A 13,506-nucleotide genomic window follows, 5' to 3' on the forward strand; every position below is an offset into this window, starting at 1 on the left:
TGATTTGTTGATTGATTTTTGGTACCAGGGATTGAACCCAGGAGCACTTAACACTGAGCCATATCCCCAGCCTTTTTAAATATTTTATTTAGAGACAGGGTCTTGCTAAGTTGCTGAGGCCAGATTTGAACTCACAGTCTTCCTGCCTTGGCCTCATGAGCTGCTGGGAAGCTGTTAATCTTATTGGGGTTCTCTTGTAAGTGCTCATCATATTTTCCTTGGTTCTCTCAGTATATTCTCTTTGTATTTTAGTTTCAGCATTTTTACTGTGTTGTGTCTGTCTGTGTGTCTCATTGTATTCATCTTACTTGGAGTTCATAGAGCTTCCTGGATATGGTGATTTTCTTTTAATAAATTTGGGGGGTTTTCAGCTTCTCTTTCTTTGAGTGTTTTTTTGTTGTTGTTGTTTATTTTTTCTACTCTTTTCTCTTTCTCCTTTCCTGGTGGACTTAATTGTGTCCTGTATTTCTTTTCAGTTGTGTTTATTTTTCTTCATTCTTTTTCCTCTTGTTTTTTGACTTGCATAATCTTCTAATCTACAAGTTTGCTATTTCTTTTGGCAGTTCAAATCTACTGTTGAACCCTTCTAGTGAACTTTTTATTGTTCAGTTATTTACTTTTAACTCCAATTTCCATTTGGTTCTTTTTGTATATAATTTTTAAATCTGTTGACATTCTCTACTTGATGTGAATTTTCGTCGTACCTTTGTTTTTACCTTTAGTCATCCTTTAGTTCTATATCTCACTAAATGACTTACAGGTAATAATGGCTAATTTTAAATATCTTTCTGTTAAACCTAACATCTGCTCATGCTCACAGGCAGCTGCTTTTGCTTCCCTCCCCACCCCCCCAGTGTATTGTTCATACTTTCTGCGTACTTTTGGTTGCAAACTGAATATTATAGCATCCTTGGGGTATTGGGCTACCTCCAAACCCTTCCAGGGTTTGTTATTACCGTTCGCTTATTTGTTTATTGACTGCCTGGATTATTAAAGTGAACTGTGTTCCTCCCTATTCTATTATGCCTTCGGTTTTACTTTTTATGGAGGTGTGATTTTCTATATACCTGTAGTTACCCTTGGAAAACAGTGGCACAGGTAGGGTTTCCTTCTGCTCTGGTCATATCCCATTATTGCCCTGTTATTTTTAACAATGTACTGGGGCATAAATTTCTCTACAAACTAATGAGGTTGAATTATGGCTTGGCATGAGTTTCTGAGGTCAGTGTTTGGTGTTTGTGCTAAATCTAGGAGGGCTCCTTCCAGTTCTCTATTCCCCAATTTTCTTCTGCAAACTAGCTGCCCTGTGATCTAGGTTATTTCTTCAGTAGACCCATGGATCTCCTCCCAGTAACTTTTTACAACTTTCATCATTCTTGAGAGCACCTTTAAGTTTAACTTTACTGTACTCTTCTGCAATTGAAGTAATTTTCAATATTTTCATAGGTTTTCTTGATTATATTGCTGTCTTCCCTTAGGAACATTTCCAAAATTTTAGATGTTTTTGTTTTTAAAATAATTTTCACCAGCTTCACTGGGGAGTAGGTAAGTGGACCTTTTCACTCTTGTGTTGCAAGTTGATCTCTCCCATATGTTTTAATGTCTAGAGAGCAAGAATCAGTTTTACACATCTTAACATTTTGTGTTTTCCATAGTATTGTCTTTAGTCTTTGGCACACATCCTGTTGAATCTAGTGAAATTACAGTTAATCATTTTAGCATAGTGGCAAAGATAACAGGTTCTAAGGTCAAACTATCAGGTTAAAATCCTGGTTCCTAAATCTGGTACAGTGTAACTTTGGAAAAGCTACCTAATTATAAGCATAAGCATTTGTAAGTGGAATGCCTCAGATCTCACAGGATTGTTGTGAGGGTAGAATGGGATAATCCATGAGTAAAGGCCTTTAGAACAGTACTTATCATATTTTAAGTGCTCTATAAATGTTAGTAATAATTATTAGTCTTTGTTCACTAACGTTGTATAAAAATGAAGCTCTAACACAACTTGAAAAAATAGTAAGCACCTACAAGTGTTCAAATGCCCCATTTGGCAATAAAATCAAAATGTATAGCTTAGGACTTGACTGGGAGAGTGCTTGCCCAGCTTATGTGAGGCACTGGGTTATATCCCTAGTACAGCAAAACAAAATCAAACACACACATGCACACACACAAATACACAAATTTATAGCCTCGTTTTCTAAGGCATACTAAATTTGACATTTTCATTAGCCCTTTGTATATTTCTCCCCAAAATATAACCCACATTTTATATTTCTTTCCTATAGTTTCAAGCTGCTTTAAGGGAAATCAAAAACTGAGTCATATAGTTTGGTGTGTGACTTTCATCTTGGAGACACACTCATTACTTTAAACGTGATTCATGATTTTTCTAATGCCGTCGTTAAATCTCATGTAGGCTTACACAAAAATGCATCTACTTAGCTGTTACCAGCAGAAGTTTCTGTTATAAAGTTGATTGTAACAGTGAGTTTTCATGAAATTGATTTTAGGGGCTTACTTCAAATCCTGTGGAATGCATTTTTATACAGTAGCCCTCCTTATTTGCAATTTCCCTTTCCAAGGTTTCAGTTACCTGTGGTCAGCTGTGGTTCTAAGATGTTAATAGAAAATAAACTTCATAATTTTTAAATTGTGTGCTGTTCTTAGTAGTGTGATGAAATCTTGCATGGTTCTGCATCAGCCAGTCTGGGATGTGAGTCATCCTTTGTCTAGTGGTATTTACTCTGTACACGCTACCTGCCTGTTAGTCACTCAGTAGCCATATCAGTCATCACATTGACATATTATTGCAGCATTATTGCAGTGTTTATCAACTGCTTATTTCTGGAATTGTCTGTTAACATTTTAGAACCACAGTTGACCATGGGTAAGTGAAATCTTGAAGAGTGAAACTGAATAAGGGGGAACTGCTGGATAAGAATACATTCCACACTGCATCGCCACTGTCAAGTAACCCTTAGTTTACTTAATAAGGGCCCCAGAATATAAGAGTAGTGATGCAGGCAATTTTGACATGCTGAAGAATAACTGTAAAATGCTTCTTTTAATTGAAAAGGTGAAAGTTCTCAACTTGAAAGACTACCCCCCCATTGTGTTCTGAAGTTGCTCAGATCTATAATAATGAAACATGGTATATATAGTGTTCAGTACTATACACAGTTTCAGGCAGGCACTGGAGACCTTAGAACATACTCTCTTTGTATAAGGAGGAAAATTACTGTGCAGACATCATTATTTACATATTTGTATTATCTTTCTTTAAATGCCTTCTTTATCTTAATTTATTGGCAATTTTGTGCCCAGATACATTGATATTTGAATTTTTGGTTTGGGATACATGTATCCCTTCCTTTTTCCATGAAGTAGAGGAGTTGTCATCATCCTTCTTAAGGCAGAGCTACCTTGACTGCCAGCCTTCTGGTTAGGGATGCTCCATGTTTCTCCAGGGAATTGTTAGTTATTCAGGCATTGCCCTACTTACCCAATCTCCCATATTCTCTGGGAATGCATGTCTCAGGTTGTCTTAGACAGTGGGTCCTGATGGGAAGGAGAAGAGCAGGAGAGAACAGGGGTTGGCCTTCGCAACTGGTTCTGTTCTGATGGGTCTTCCAGAAGCTGTGAATTAGCGTCCACATGTCAGAGAAAATACTCAGCCTTTGGTTTTTGGGGATTGGCTTATTTCGCTTAGCATGATATTCTCCAACTCCATCCCTTTACCAGCAAATGCCATAGTCTCATTCTTCTTTAGGGCTGAGTAATATTCCATTGTGTATATATACCACAATCTCTTTTTCATCTGTTGAAGGACAGATGTGATCCCACAACATGTACAGTCAGAAAAATGAGGAATTACACTCCATTTATGTATGATTTATCAGAATGCATAAATGCATTCTACTGTTGTGTATAACTAATTAGAACAAATTTAAAAAATCTTAAAAAAAGAAATTAATTGGTTTTAGGATTCAGAGTGACTCTTATTTTAGATGCCCAATGATTAAGGATATCTTTTTAACCCAACAGGAAGCATGTTGATACTGTATTTGACCAGGTTTTTGAGTAGTCAGTTCCTTTATTGAACATCAAAATCTTTTCACGAAAAAAGGAGTTATAAATTTATGTAGTATGTGTTGAATATGTCTGCAGTTCTCTTGAGGGAAAAAATATATTCAGTTTTCTTTTTGGGCTCTGTTTCTCAAGATCGAGATCCTTATATACCATGTTCCCCATATTGTGTTTTTTTCCTAGGTAGTGGAGATAGAAATTCTCGTGCAGCTATGTTCAGTATTCATTGAAGAGCTACAATACCTAGTGCTCTGCTAGCACTAGGGTAGGAATTAACCTGACAGTGACCTGTTTTGTGACTAAAGTTTTATTGGAATGTTAATATCCCAAATAAAAACTCTAGGTCCTTCTGAAGCAAAAGACAAAGGATTTATTCTTGCCAGGACTGGGGAAGCAGAAAGCAAACAGTTCTGCAGACTCCCTGCAGTTCTGCACCCACCTGGGGGTTGTCTGCTGCTTAAAAGCTGGAAAACCACAAGGAAAGGGGGAGAGAGGGTGGCAGTTAAAACCACAGGTTATATAAACAAGTTTCTCAGAATTATCAGTACCTGTTCAGAGGGGCAAACTTACATTCTACAAGTTCAGAATATTGTGGGGATGCAAGTGGGGGAAGATGGAGGTGTTAGCTGCTATGCAAGTGGGTTCACAAAGAAAGAAAAGGGAGGCTGATTTTTACACAGGGTGAAATGTGTGAACAAAATGGAGTTAGCTTAGCTTAGCTCAGCTTAGTTCAGCTTAATCTTTAAATCAGCCCCTAACAGGAACACAACCACACCCATTCATGTATATCTCATTTTTGGCTGCTTTCACTCCATGAAGGCAGAGATAAGAGTTTGCATCTGAGATCATATGGCCAAGAATAAAATATTTACTTTGTGAGGCTCAAAAGATGAGTATTAGTTTTCCTGAGTGTGGTGACTGCTTGGTGCAGGAGAAAGGAATATGTGGATTCTGAAGTGTAGGGGTTAGGTAGAGAGGCAGATAGCCTCTTGACTGAACAGAGGTTGTTTTTGTTGGGTGGTCAGGTTTTTTTTTTTTTTCCACAGACTGCCAAGAATTAACTTCCTACTTTCCTTGCCACTTACCCCCCATGCATGTGCATGTATGCATGTATGGGCGCGCGCGCACACACACACACACACACACACACACACACAGTTTCTTATCAAGCTCCTCTTCATTCACAGCATTTATGTACCAAACACTGATTAACAACTTCTTCTCTGTTCTATCCTTAAATTCCTTTCACATATCCTTTTTTTCTTTTTTCTTTCTTTCTTTTTTTATTGTAAACAAATGGGATACATGTTGTTTCTCTGTTTGTACATGGAGTCAAGGCATACCATTTGTGTAATCATAAATTTACGTAGGGTAATGTTGTTTGATTCATTCTGTTATTTTTTTTCCTCCCCCCCACCCCTCCCAACCCTCTTTTCCCTCTATACAGTCCTTCTTCCTCCATTCTTGTCACCCTCCTTAACCCTAACCCTAAACCTAACCCTAACCCTAACGCTAACCCGTCCCACCCCCCATTATATGTCATCATCCGCTTATCAGTGAGATCATTCGACCTTTGGTTTTTTGAGATTGGCTTATCTCACTTAGCATGATATTCTCCAATTTCATCCATTTACCTCCAAATGCCATAATTTTATCATTCTTTATGGCAGAGTAATATTCCATTGTATATATATATATATATATAACACAGTTTCTTTATCCATTCATCAATTGAAGGACATCTGGGTTGGTTCCACAATCTGGCTATGGTGAATTGAGCAGCAGTGAACACTGATGTGGCTGTATCTCTGTAGTATACTGATTTTTAAGTCCTTTGGGTGTAGGCCGAGGAGTGGGATAGCTGGGTCAAATGGTGGTTCCATTCCAAGCTTTCTGAGGAATCTCCATACTGCTTTCCAGAGTGGCTGCACTAATTTGCAACCCCACCAGCAATGTATGAGTGTACCTTTTTCCCCACATCCTCGCCAACACCTGTTGTTGCTTGTTTTCTTGATAATCGCCATTCTGATTGGGTGAGATGGAATCTTAGGGTAGGTTTGATTTGCATTTCTCTTATTACTAAAGATGTTGAACATTTTTTCATATATCTGTTGATTGCTTGTACATCATCTTCTGTGAAGTGTCTATTCATTTCCTTAGCCCATTTGTTGATTGGATTGTTTGTATTCTTGATGTAGAGTTTCTTGAGTTCTTTATAGATTCTGGAAATTAGCGCTCTATCTGAAGTATGAGTGGCAAAGATGTTCTCCCATTCTGTAGGCTCTCTCTTCACATTACTGATAGTTTCCTTTGCTGAGAGAAAGGTTTTTAGTTTGAATCTATCCCAGTTGTTGATTCTTGCTTTTATTTCTTGTGCTATGGGGGTCCTGTTAAGGAAGTCTGATCCTAAGCCAACAAGTTGAACATTTGGACCTACTTTTTCTTCTTTAAGATGCAGGGTCTCTGGTCTGATTCCGAGGTCCTTGATCCATTTTGAGTTGAGTTTTGTGCAGGGTGAGAGATAGGGGTTTGATTTCATTCTGTTGCATATGGTTTTCCAGTTTTCCCAGCACCATTTGTTGAAGAGGCTATCTTTTCTCCATTGCATATTTTTGGCCCCTTTGTCTAGTATGAGAAAATTGTATTTATTTGGATTTGTGTCCATGTCCTCTATTCTGTACCATTGATCTACCTGTCTATTTTGGTACCAATACCATGCATTTTTGTTAACTATTGCTTTGTAGTAGAGTTGAAGATCTGGTATTGCGATACCCCCTGCTTCACTCTTTCTGCTGAGGATTGCTTTAGCTATTCTGGGTTTCTTATTCTTCCAGATGAATTTCATAATTGCTTGCTCTATTTCTGTAAGGTACATCATTGGGATTTTAATTGGAATTGCATTGAATCTGTATAGCACTTTAGATAGTATAATGGTATGTAATTTCATAATGGATTGAAATTAGAAATAAATGACAGAATAAAAAACAGAAACTTCTCCAATGCCTGGAGATTAAATAACACACTATTATATGATGAATGGATAACAGAAGACATCAGGAGGGAAATAAAAAAATTCTTAGAATTAAACGAGAACAAAGATACGTCATATCAAAATCTCTGGGACACTATGAAAGCACTACTTAGAGGAAGATTTATTTCATGGGGTGCATTCAACAAAAGAAGTAAAAATCAACAAATAAACAACTTAACACTATAGCTCAAAGCCCTAGAAAAAGAAGAGCAGACCAACACCAAAGTAGTAGAAGACAGGAAATAGTTAAAATCAGAGCCGAAATCAACGAAATTGAAACAAAAGAAATAATCGGAAAAATTAACAAAATAGTTGGTTCTTTGAGAAAATAAACAAAATTGATAAACCCTTAGCCATACTAACAAAGAGAAAGAGGGAGAAAACTCAAATTACTAAAATTTGGAATGAACAAGGAAATATCCCTACAGACACGAGTGAAATACAAAACATAATTAGAAGCTATTTTGAAAATCTATATTCCAACAAAACAGAAAACCTCGAAGACATCAACAAATTTCTAGAGACATATGAATTACCTAAACTGAACAAGGAGGACATGCACAACTTAAATAAATCAATTTCAAGCAATGAAATAGAAGAGGTCATCAAAAGCCTACCAACAAAGAAAAGTCCGGGACCAGATGGGTTCTCAGCCGAGTTCTACAAAACCTTTAAAGAAGAGCTCATTCCAATACTCCTCAAAGTATTCCATGAAGTAGAAGAGGAGGGAACCCTCCCAAACTCATTCTATGAAGCCAATATCACCCTGATACCTAAACCAGACAGAGACACATCGAGGAAAGAAAATTTCAGACCAATATCCTTAATGAACATCGACGCAAAAATTCTCAACAAAATTTTAGCAAATCGCATACAAAAACATATTAAAAAGATAGTGCACCATGATCAAGTGGGTTTTATCCCAGGGATGCAAGGTTGGTTCAACATCCGGAAATCAATAAATGTCATTCACCATATCAACAGAATTAAAGTTAAGAATCACATGATTATTTCAATAGATGCAGAGAAAGCATTCGATAAAATACAGCATCCCTTCATGCTCAAAACACTAGAAAAAATTGGGGTAGTGGGAACATTCCTTAACATTATAAAGTCCATCTATGCTAAGCCCATGGCCAATATCATTCTAAATGGTGAAAAACTGAAAGCATTCCCCCTCAAAACTGGAACAAGGCAGGGATGCCCTCTTTCACCACTTCTATTCAACAGCATCCTTGAAACTCTAGCCAGAGCAATTAGACAGACCAAAGAAATTAAAGGGATACGAATAGGAAAAGAAGAACTCAAACTATCCCTGTTCGCTGATGACATGATTATATATTTAGAGGAACCTGGAAATTCCACCAGAAAACTTTTAGAACTTTTTTTCTGATTGTAATACAAATTGAGGCCCCATCTCATGCCTGTCTTTCCTCTCAAAGACAATCACTCTCCTGAAATTGGTGTTTAAACTTCTTTTGCTTCTCTCTGTATTCATCCCTGAGCAGTATCTAATATTATTTCATAACTTTGTTAAATGGTATACTGTATGTAGTCTTATGTGCCTTGCTTATTTTGGTTCAGCAGTATATATGGCTCTTGTTCTTAAAATAGCACTTTTGTCTGGCAATCTAATTTATGAACATACTAATTTATTATTTTTGTTGTCTTTATCTTAGTATCATAGAAATGTACCCAGGGGTGCATAACTACTGAGCCATTCCCATACTTTTTTATTTTTTATTTTGAGACAGGGTCTTGAGAAGTTCCTTAGGGCCATACTAAATTGCTGAGGCTGGCTTCAAAGTTAGGATCTTCCTGCCTCAGCCTCCTAAATTGCTGGGATTATAGGTGTGCATCATCATGCCCAGTCCTATTATTCTCTTCTTGATAGGCCTTTCCTTCCCTAATTAAGTTGACCTTTGATTTTTTATTCTTTCTTAACATAGTTTTGTTAAGATTTAATTTATATATCATGAAATGTACTTGCTTAAAGTGTATAGATCAGTGGTTTCTAGTATATGTGTAGAGTTGTGCAGTTACTACTGTTATCTAATTGCAAACACTTTGATCACAAAGCAATGTCCTATCTATTTGAAGTCACTTCCCATCTCCCTCACCCTTCTTCCACCCTGACCTTGAAATAGCCATGAATTTACATTCTGTCTCTCTATATTTGTCTATTCTAGACTTATCATATAATTGGAATCAGTACAGTATGTGATCTTTGTGATTGGTTTCTTTCATTTCACATGTTTTGAGGTTTATGATGTAGCGTGTACATGACAGACTTTTAAATTATTTTCAGAATTTTTGTTCTATTTGTGTTTGAAAAACTATTATTTTTTAAATGATTTAATAACATTAAAAACTAAATCTCATGTTCTTAATCTTTTGTTGAAGTTCTGGAAGGAAAAGACAAAGGTAATACCATTTATAAAAATATAATTTGATACCTCTGGAAGTGAGTAGGCCTTCCCTTTTGAAGAGTTCATAGTATAGTTGGGTTAGAATAACAGGTTAATTATACAGCTGTGGAAATACTACCAGAGACTAAGCACAATTCTAAGGAAATATTGGAGAAGAAATGCAGTTAATTTCTTTAGAGATGTGTACAGGTGTTATAAAGTAAGTGACATCTGATCTGAGTCTAGACCTTGGAAAAATTAACTAATAAGATTTCAGGAAGTGAGTGCTGGTAGGGAGGAAGAAGCCTTTCTGAAAGGAGATGCATTAGGAAAAAGGCGTTGAGAGATGGAAGAACATTACCTGAGAACTTTTGAGAGATCAAGTGGACCTCAACATTGTGGTGGCAGGACAGGAGACTGATAGACCAGGCTCATTGGTTAGCATCTGCTCTGGGAATCACTGGAAAAATTAGGCAAGTTTAAGACAGGCACATTTCTTTTTTAAAAGGAGGAGTCTGACAGTATAGCAGGTAGACTGGAGATGAGAGTCTACTGGGGAGGCGATCCACAGGAAGGTTGTTGTGACCTTTTAGGTGGGATGTGATAACCTAATGTTCCTGGTAGTGGGAATAAAGAAGATGAAATGGAAAGGCGTTTTTTGGGTTAAATTTACAGGACTTATTAATGTAGATAGAATTAATTCTAAGATGAATCCCTTGATCTCTCACTAGGACAGTTTGAATAATTTGGGAATTTGATAAAAATTTCCCACATTGTCAAAATTAACTTGTGTTAGAAGCCCTGTACTTTCAACAGATGAGTTTTCTGCTCTAGTTTGTTTTAAGGAATAAAATAACTCCATATTGTACAGGTTATTATGTGAAGTATTTTATTTTGGTTTAGAAATGAAACAGGTTCATATTGAGCCTAGTCATTTTTAGACTTTAACAAACTATTATTATCACTTCCTCATAGGCAAAAGAATGCAATGGTGTAAAGATTCCAGTTGATGCCAGTAAACCTAATCCAAATGATGTGGAGTTTGATAATCTGTATTTGGATATGAATGGAATCATCCATCCCTGTACTCATCCTGAAGACAAGTATGTAATCCATTTTTGTCACTGCTATCACAAGTCACAGAGGAAGTACTATATTATATTATATTGTTTGCTTATCATTGTAGACCAGCACCAAAAAATGAAGATGAGATGATGGTTGCAATTTTTGAGTATATTGATAGACTTTTCAATATTGTAAGACCAAGACGACTTCTCTACATGGCAATAGATGGAGTGGTAAGTGCTAAAATAATTAACTTAGAAGCCTCTATTTTTGTTTTTGCTGTGTTCCCAGTGTCTAGAATGAAAGTCAGCTAAATAGTGAAAAATGTTGACTGGTACATTTGATAAGGCCTATTGCTTTGGTCTTTCATTCAAGCATTTTTTTAATGCTTACTTTGTGCCAGATACTGTGAAATTCTGGGAATATTGATGAATGCCTTCATTTTTGAAGGTGTTGCCATTAAAAGGAAGGAGACATAGATATGTAAGTGAGTTTAGTTGCAGGCACTCAATAATACATGTAAGATGTTGAGGAAGGGGGAAACCAGGGCTACTGTAGAAATTAGGAGATAGAGAAGATGACTTTTGTCCCATTCCTTTAAGGATGAAGAATAATTGGAGATTGTTAGTCATTGGTTGAGGGATGAGTGGGAGTTGTGGAAGGGAGGGTTGACCTTCCAGATTCTTAAATGTTCTAGGTAAACACACATGCCTTTGACCATGCTGATGCATTTGAATAAATGCAAGTAGTTTGAATTGAAAAGGAAAGTAGAGCAATAGTTCAAGAAAGCCTCACATGCCACTCTTGGGAGTTTGGACATTGATCAGTGATCAAAGTGACTTAAGGGGCTGGGGAAATAGCTCAGTTGGTAGAGTGCTTGCCTTGTAAGCACAAGGCCCTGGGTTCGATCCCCAGCACTCAAAAAAAAAAGTGATTTAAGAACATAGTAGCTTACTGACCTGTGATAATTATACCAAGCAGGTTAGGTTATAAATGACCACTAATTATACATTGGGATATAAAAAAATTAGGATAAATGATAACCCTAAATTTATTAACTATAGGCAACTAAATTTTCTTTTAGATTTAGTGCATTCTAGTAATTAATGGAATGATTTTGAAAATCCAAAGAACATTGACTCCCAAGAAAATTAACTTTACTCTGTGGATCTTTTTACTCAATGAAAACTCATAGCTACCTTTTAACTTGCAATACAATGGAGTAAGGGAAAAAAAGAACAGGAATACATCTTGTTAAGAGCATATTTCAATTCACATTCAGCAAAACTTCTTGAAGAAAGTCTTTAATTGGTTTTGCTAGATCAAGTACAAAATATGTGCATATTTATGTGCACATATATATGCGCATGTATACATGCGGTTTTTTGTTGAAGTGTAAATTTAGATCATCCACTTGTTATATGAGAGGACTACATTAGGTAGTCTAGTTTTACAGAAAGAACTTTTTAAAGGAATATTATATAACTTACACTTAGATGTTGTCAGAATATTGCAAAGTTCTTTTCAACCCCAAAACACCTCAGTAACTTCAAAAATCTTACAGTCCATTTCACTTCATTTGAGCCTAATCAGTGATTTAAATTATATTTGGTTAGAATGATTTAAAAGTACTTTGGGTTAAAACATTATTCCCTTTCTAATTGTTGTGCTGTATTGAAAAGACAGATAGTAATTATGAACCTTATGGTGGGAATACAACGTAGAAGTACTTTGAGGTCTTGCAGGTCAGAAAGTAGTAATTCTCTGTTGCTTTTATGGGAAATTGTGAATCTGATTTGGAGACTGTTTTTTCTTTAAGTCATGGACATAGGGAAGCTCTCCATGACCCTGGATCTTTAGTAAGTACTCCCTTAATGCTGGCTGGGTCTTGGCTACCTTGAAGCACCCTAACCCAAGAGAACTGGCATTAGGCTGTGACCTTTTGTAATATGAACTACATAGAATGTTTGTTCATTTGTCATATCACTCACTCATCTGATAAAGCTCAGCTCAGGTTCTTGGTTCAGGATCTGCTGTCTTGTCATGAAAAGATTATTAGACTTAGTACCTACCTTTCTTCCATTTTAGTGTGCTCTTTTTATAAGAATGATTGATTGAAAATAATGTACAGATTTATTTGTGAATAGTATTATGTAAATGTATAATAAATGTTTTTAGGCACCACGTGCTAAAATGAACCAGCAGCGTTCAAGGAGATTCAGAGCATCAAAAGAAGGAATGGAAGCAGCAGTTGAGAAGCAGCGAGTCAGGGAAGAAATACTGGCCAAAGGTAGAAAATATATATTTTGAAGATGGACTTTTTACTGATGTTCCCAAAAGCCTTGAAATTCCTGGTGGGTACAGAGATAGATGCTGAGTGTCAGTGAGGAGGAAGGTCAGAGGAAGCTGATGCTTATTGGTTCTCTCCTAACCCGTCTGCCTATGTGTGAGGTGAGGTTTTAGCAAGGCGATTTGTTTGGTGTCTGCTATATAAGACAATGATGATAGATCAGGAAAGCCACAATTTATTGGCTTAAGACAATTGTACTTTACAGTTGAAGAAAAGATATCATAGGCCTGCAGTTATAATAAATTTTATGTTAATTTGCTGAAAGTGTGCAGATATATAGTTACTTTATTGTGCAATACTTTAGCCACAGCTTATAAATAAGACTTAAAAACCTGTTTGTATTTATGATGGAATGTGTTTTATTTTAAAGATGTTTTCTTTTTGAAGATGTTATAGAATATATTGCTAATCAGAGATACAGAGGAAAAAACAGTATTTTCATATCCTGTTAGCTCATAATTTTATTTCTTACATAAAGCTTTGATAAACTCAGAATTTTAATTTCATTTTTCTATATCACCTTTATCCCAAGAACTGTTATCAAAATTAAAACCCTAATCCTG

General features: G+C 36.2%; 1 protein-coding gene across 2 annotated transcripts in view; it reads left to right on the plus strand.

Annotated features, from left to right (window-relative positions):
* Xrn2 (5'-3' exoribonuclease 2) overlaps positions 1-13,506 on the plus strand; it is a 77,511-nt gene that overhangs the window by 11,143 nt on the left and 52,862 nt on the right. For both annotated transcript variants that reach the window (XM_047539965.1, XM_047539966.1), the window contains exons 2-4: positions 10,504-10,631; positions 10,715-10,826; positions 12,772-12,883. In XM_047539965.1, the coding sequence (XP_047395921.1) occupies positions 10,504-10,631; positions 10,715-10,826; positions 12,772-12,883 (352 nt within the window). The remainder of the gene's footprint in view (positions 1-10,503; positions 10,632-10,714; positions 10,827-12,771; positions 12,884-13,506) is intronic.

This window comes from Sciurus carolinensis, chromosome 2 (assembly GCF_902686445.1).
Source record: "Sciurus carolinensis chromosome 2, mSciCar1.2, whole genome shotgun sequence".
NCBI classification, from domain to species: Eukaryota; Metazoa; Chordata; class Mammalia; order Rodentia; family Sciuridae; genus Sciurus; species Sciurus carolinensis.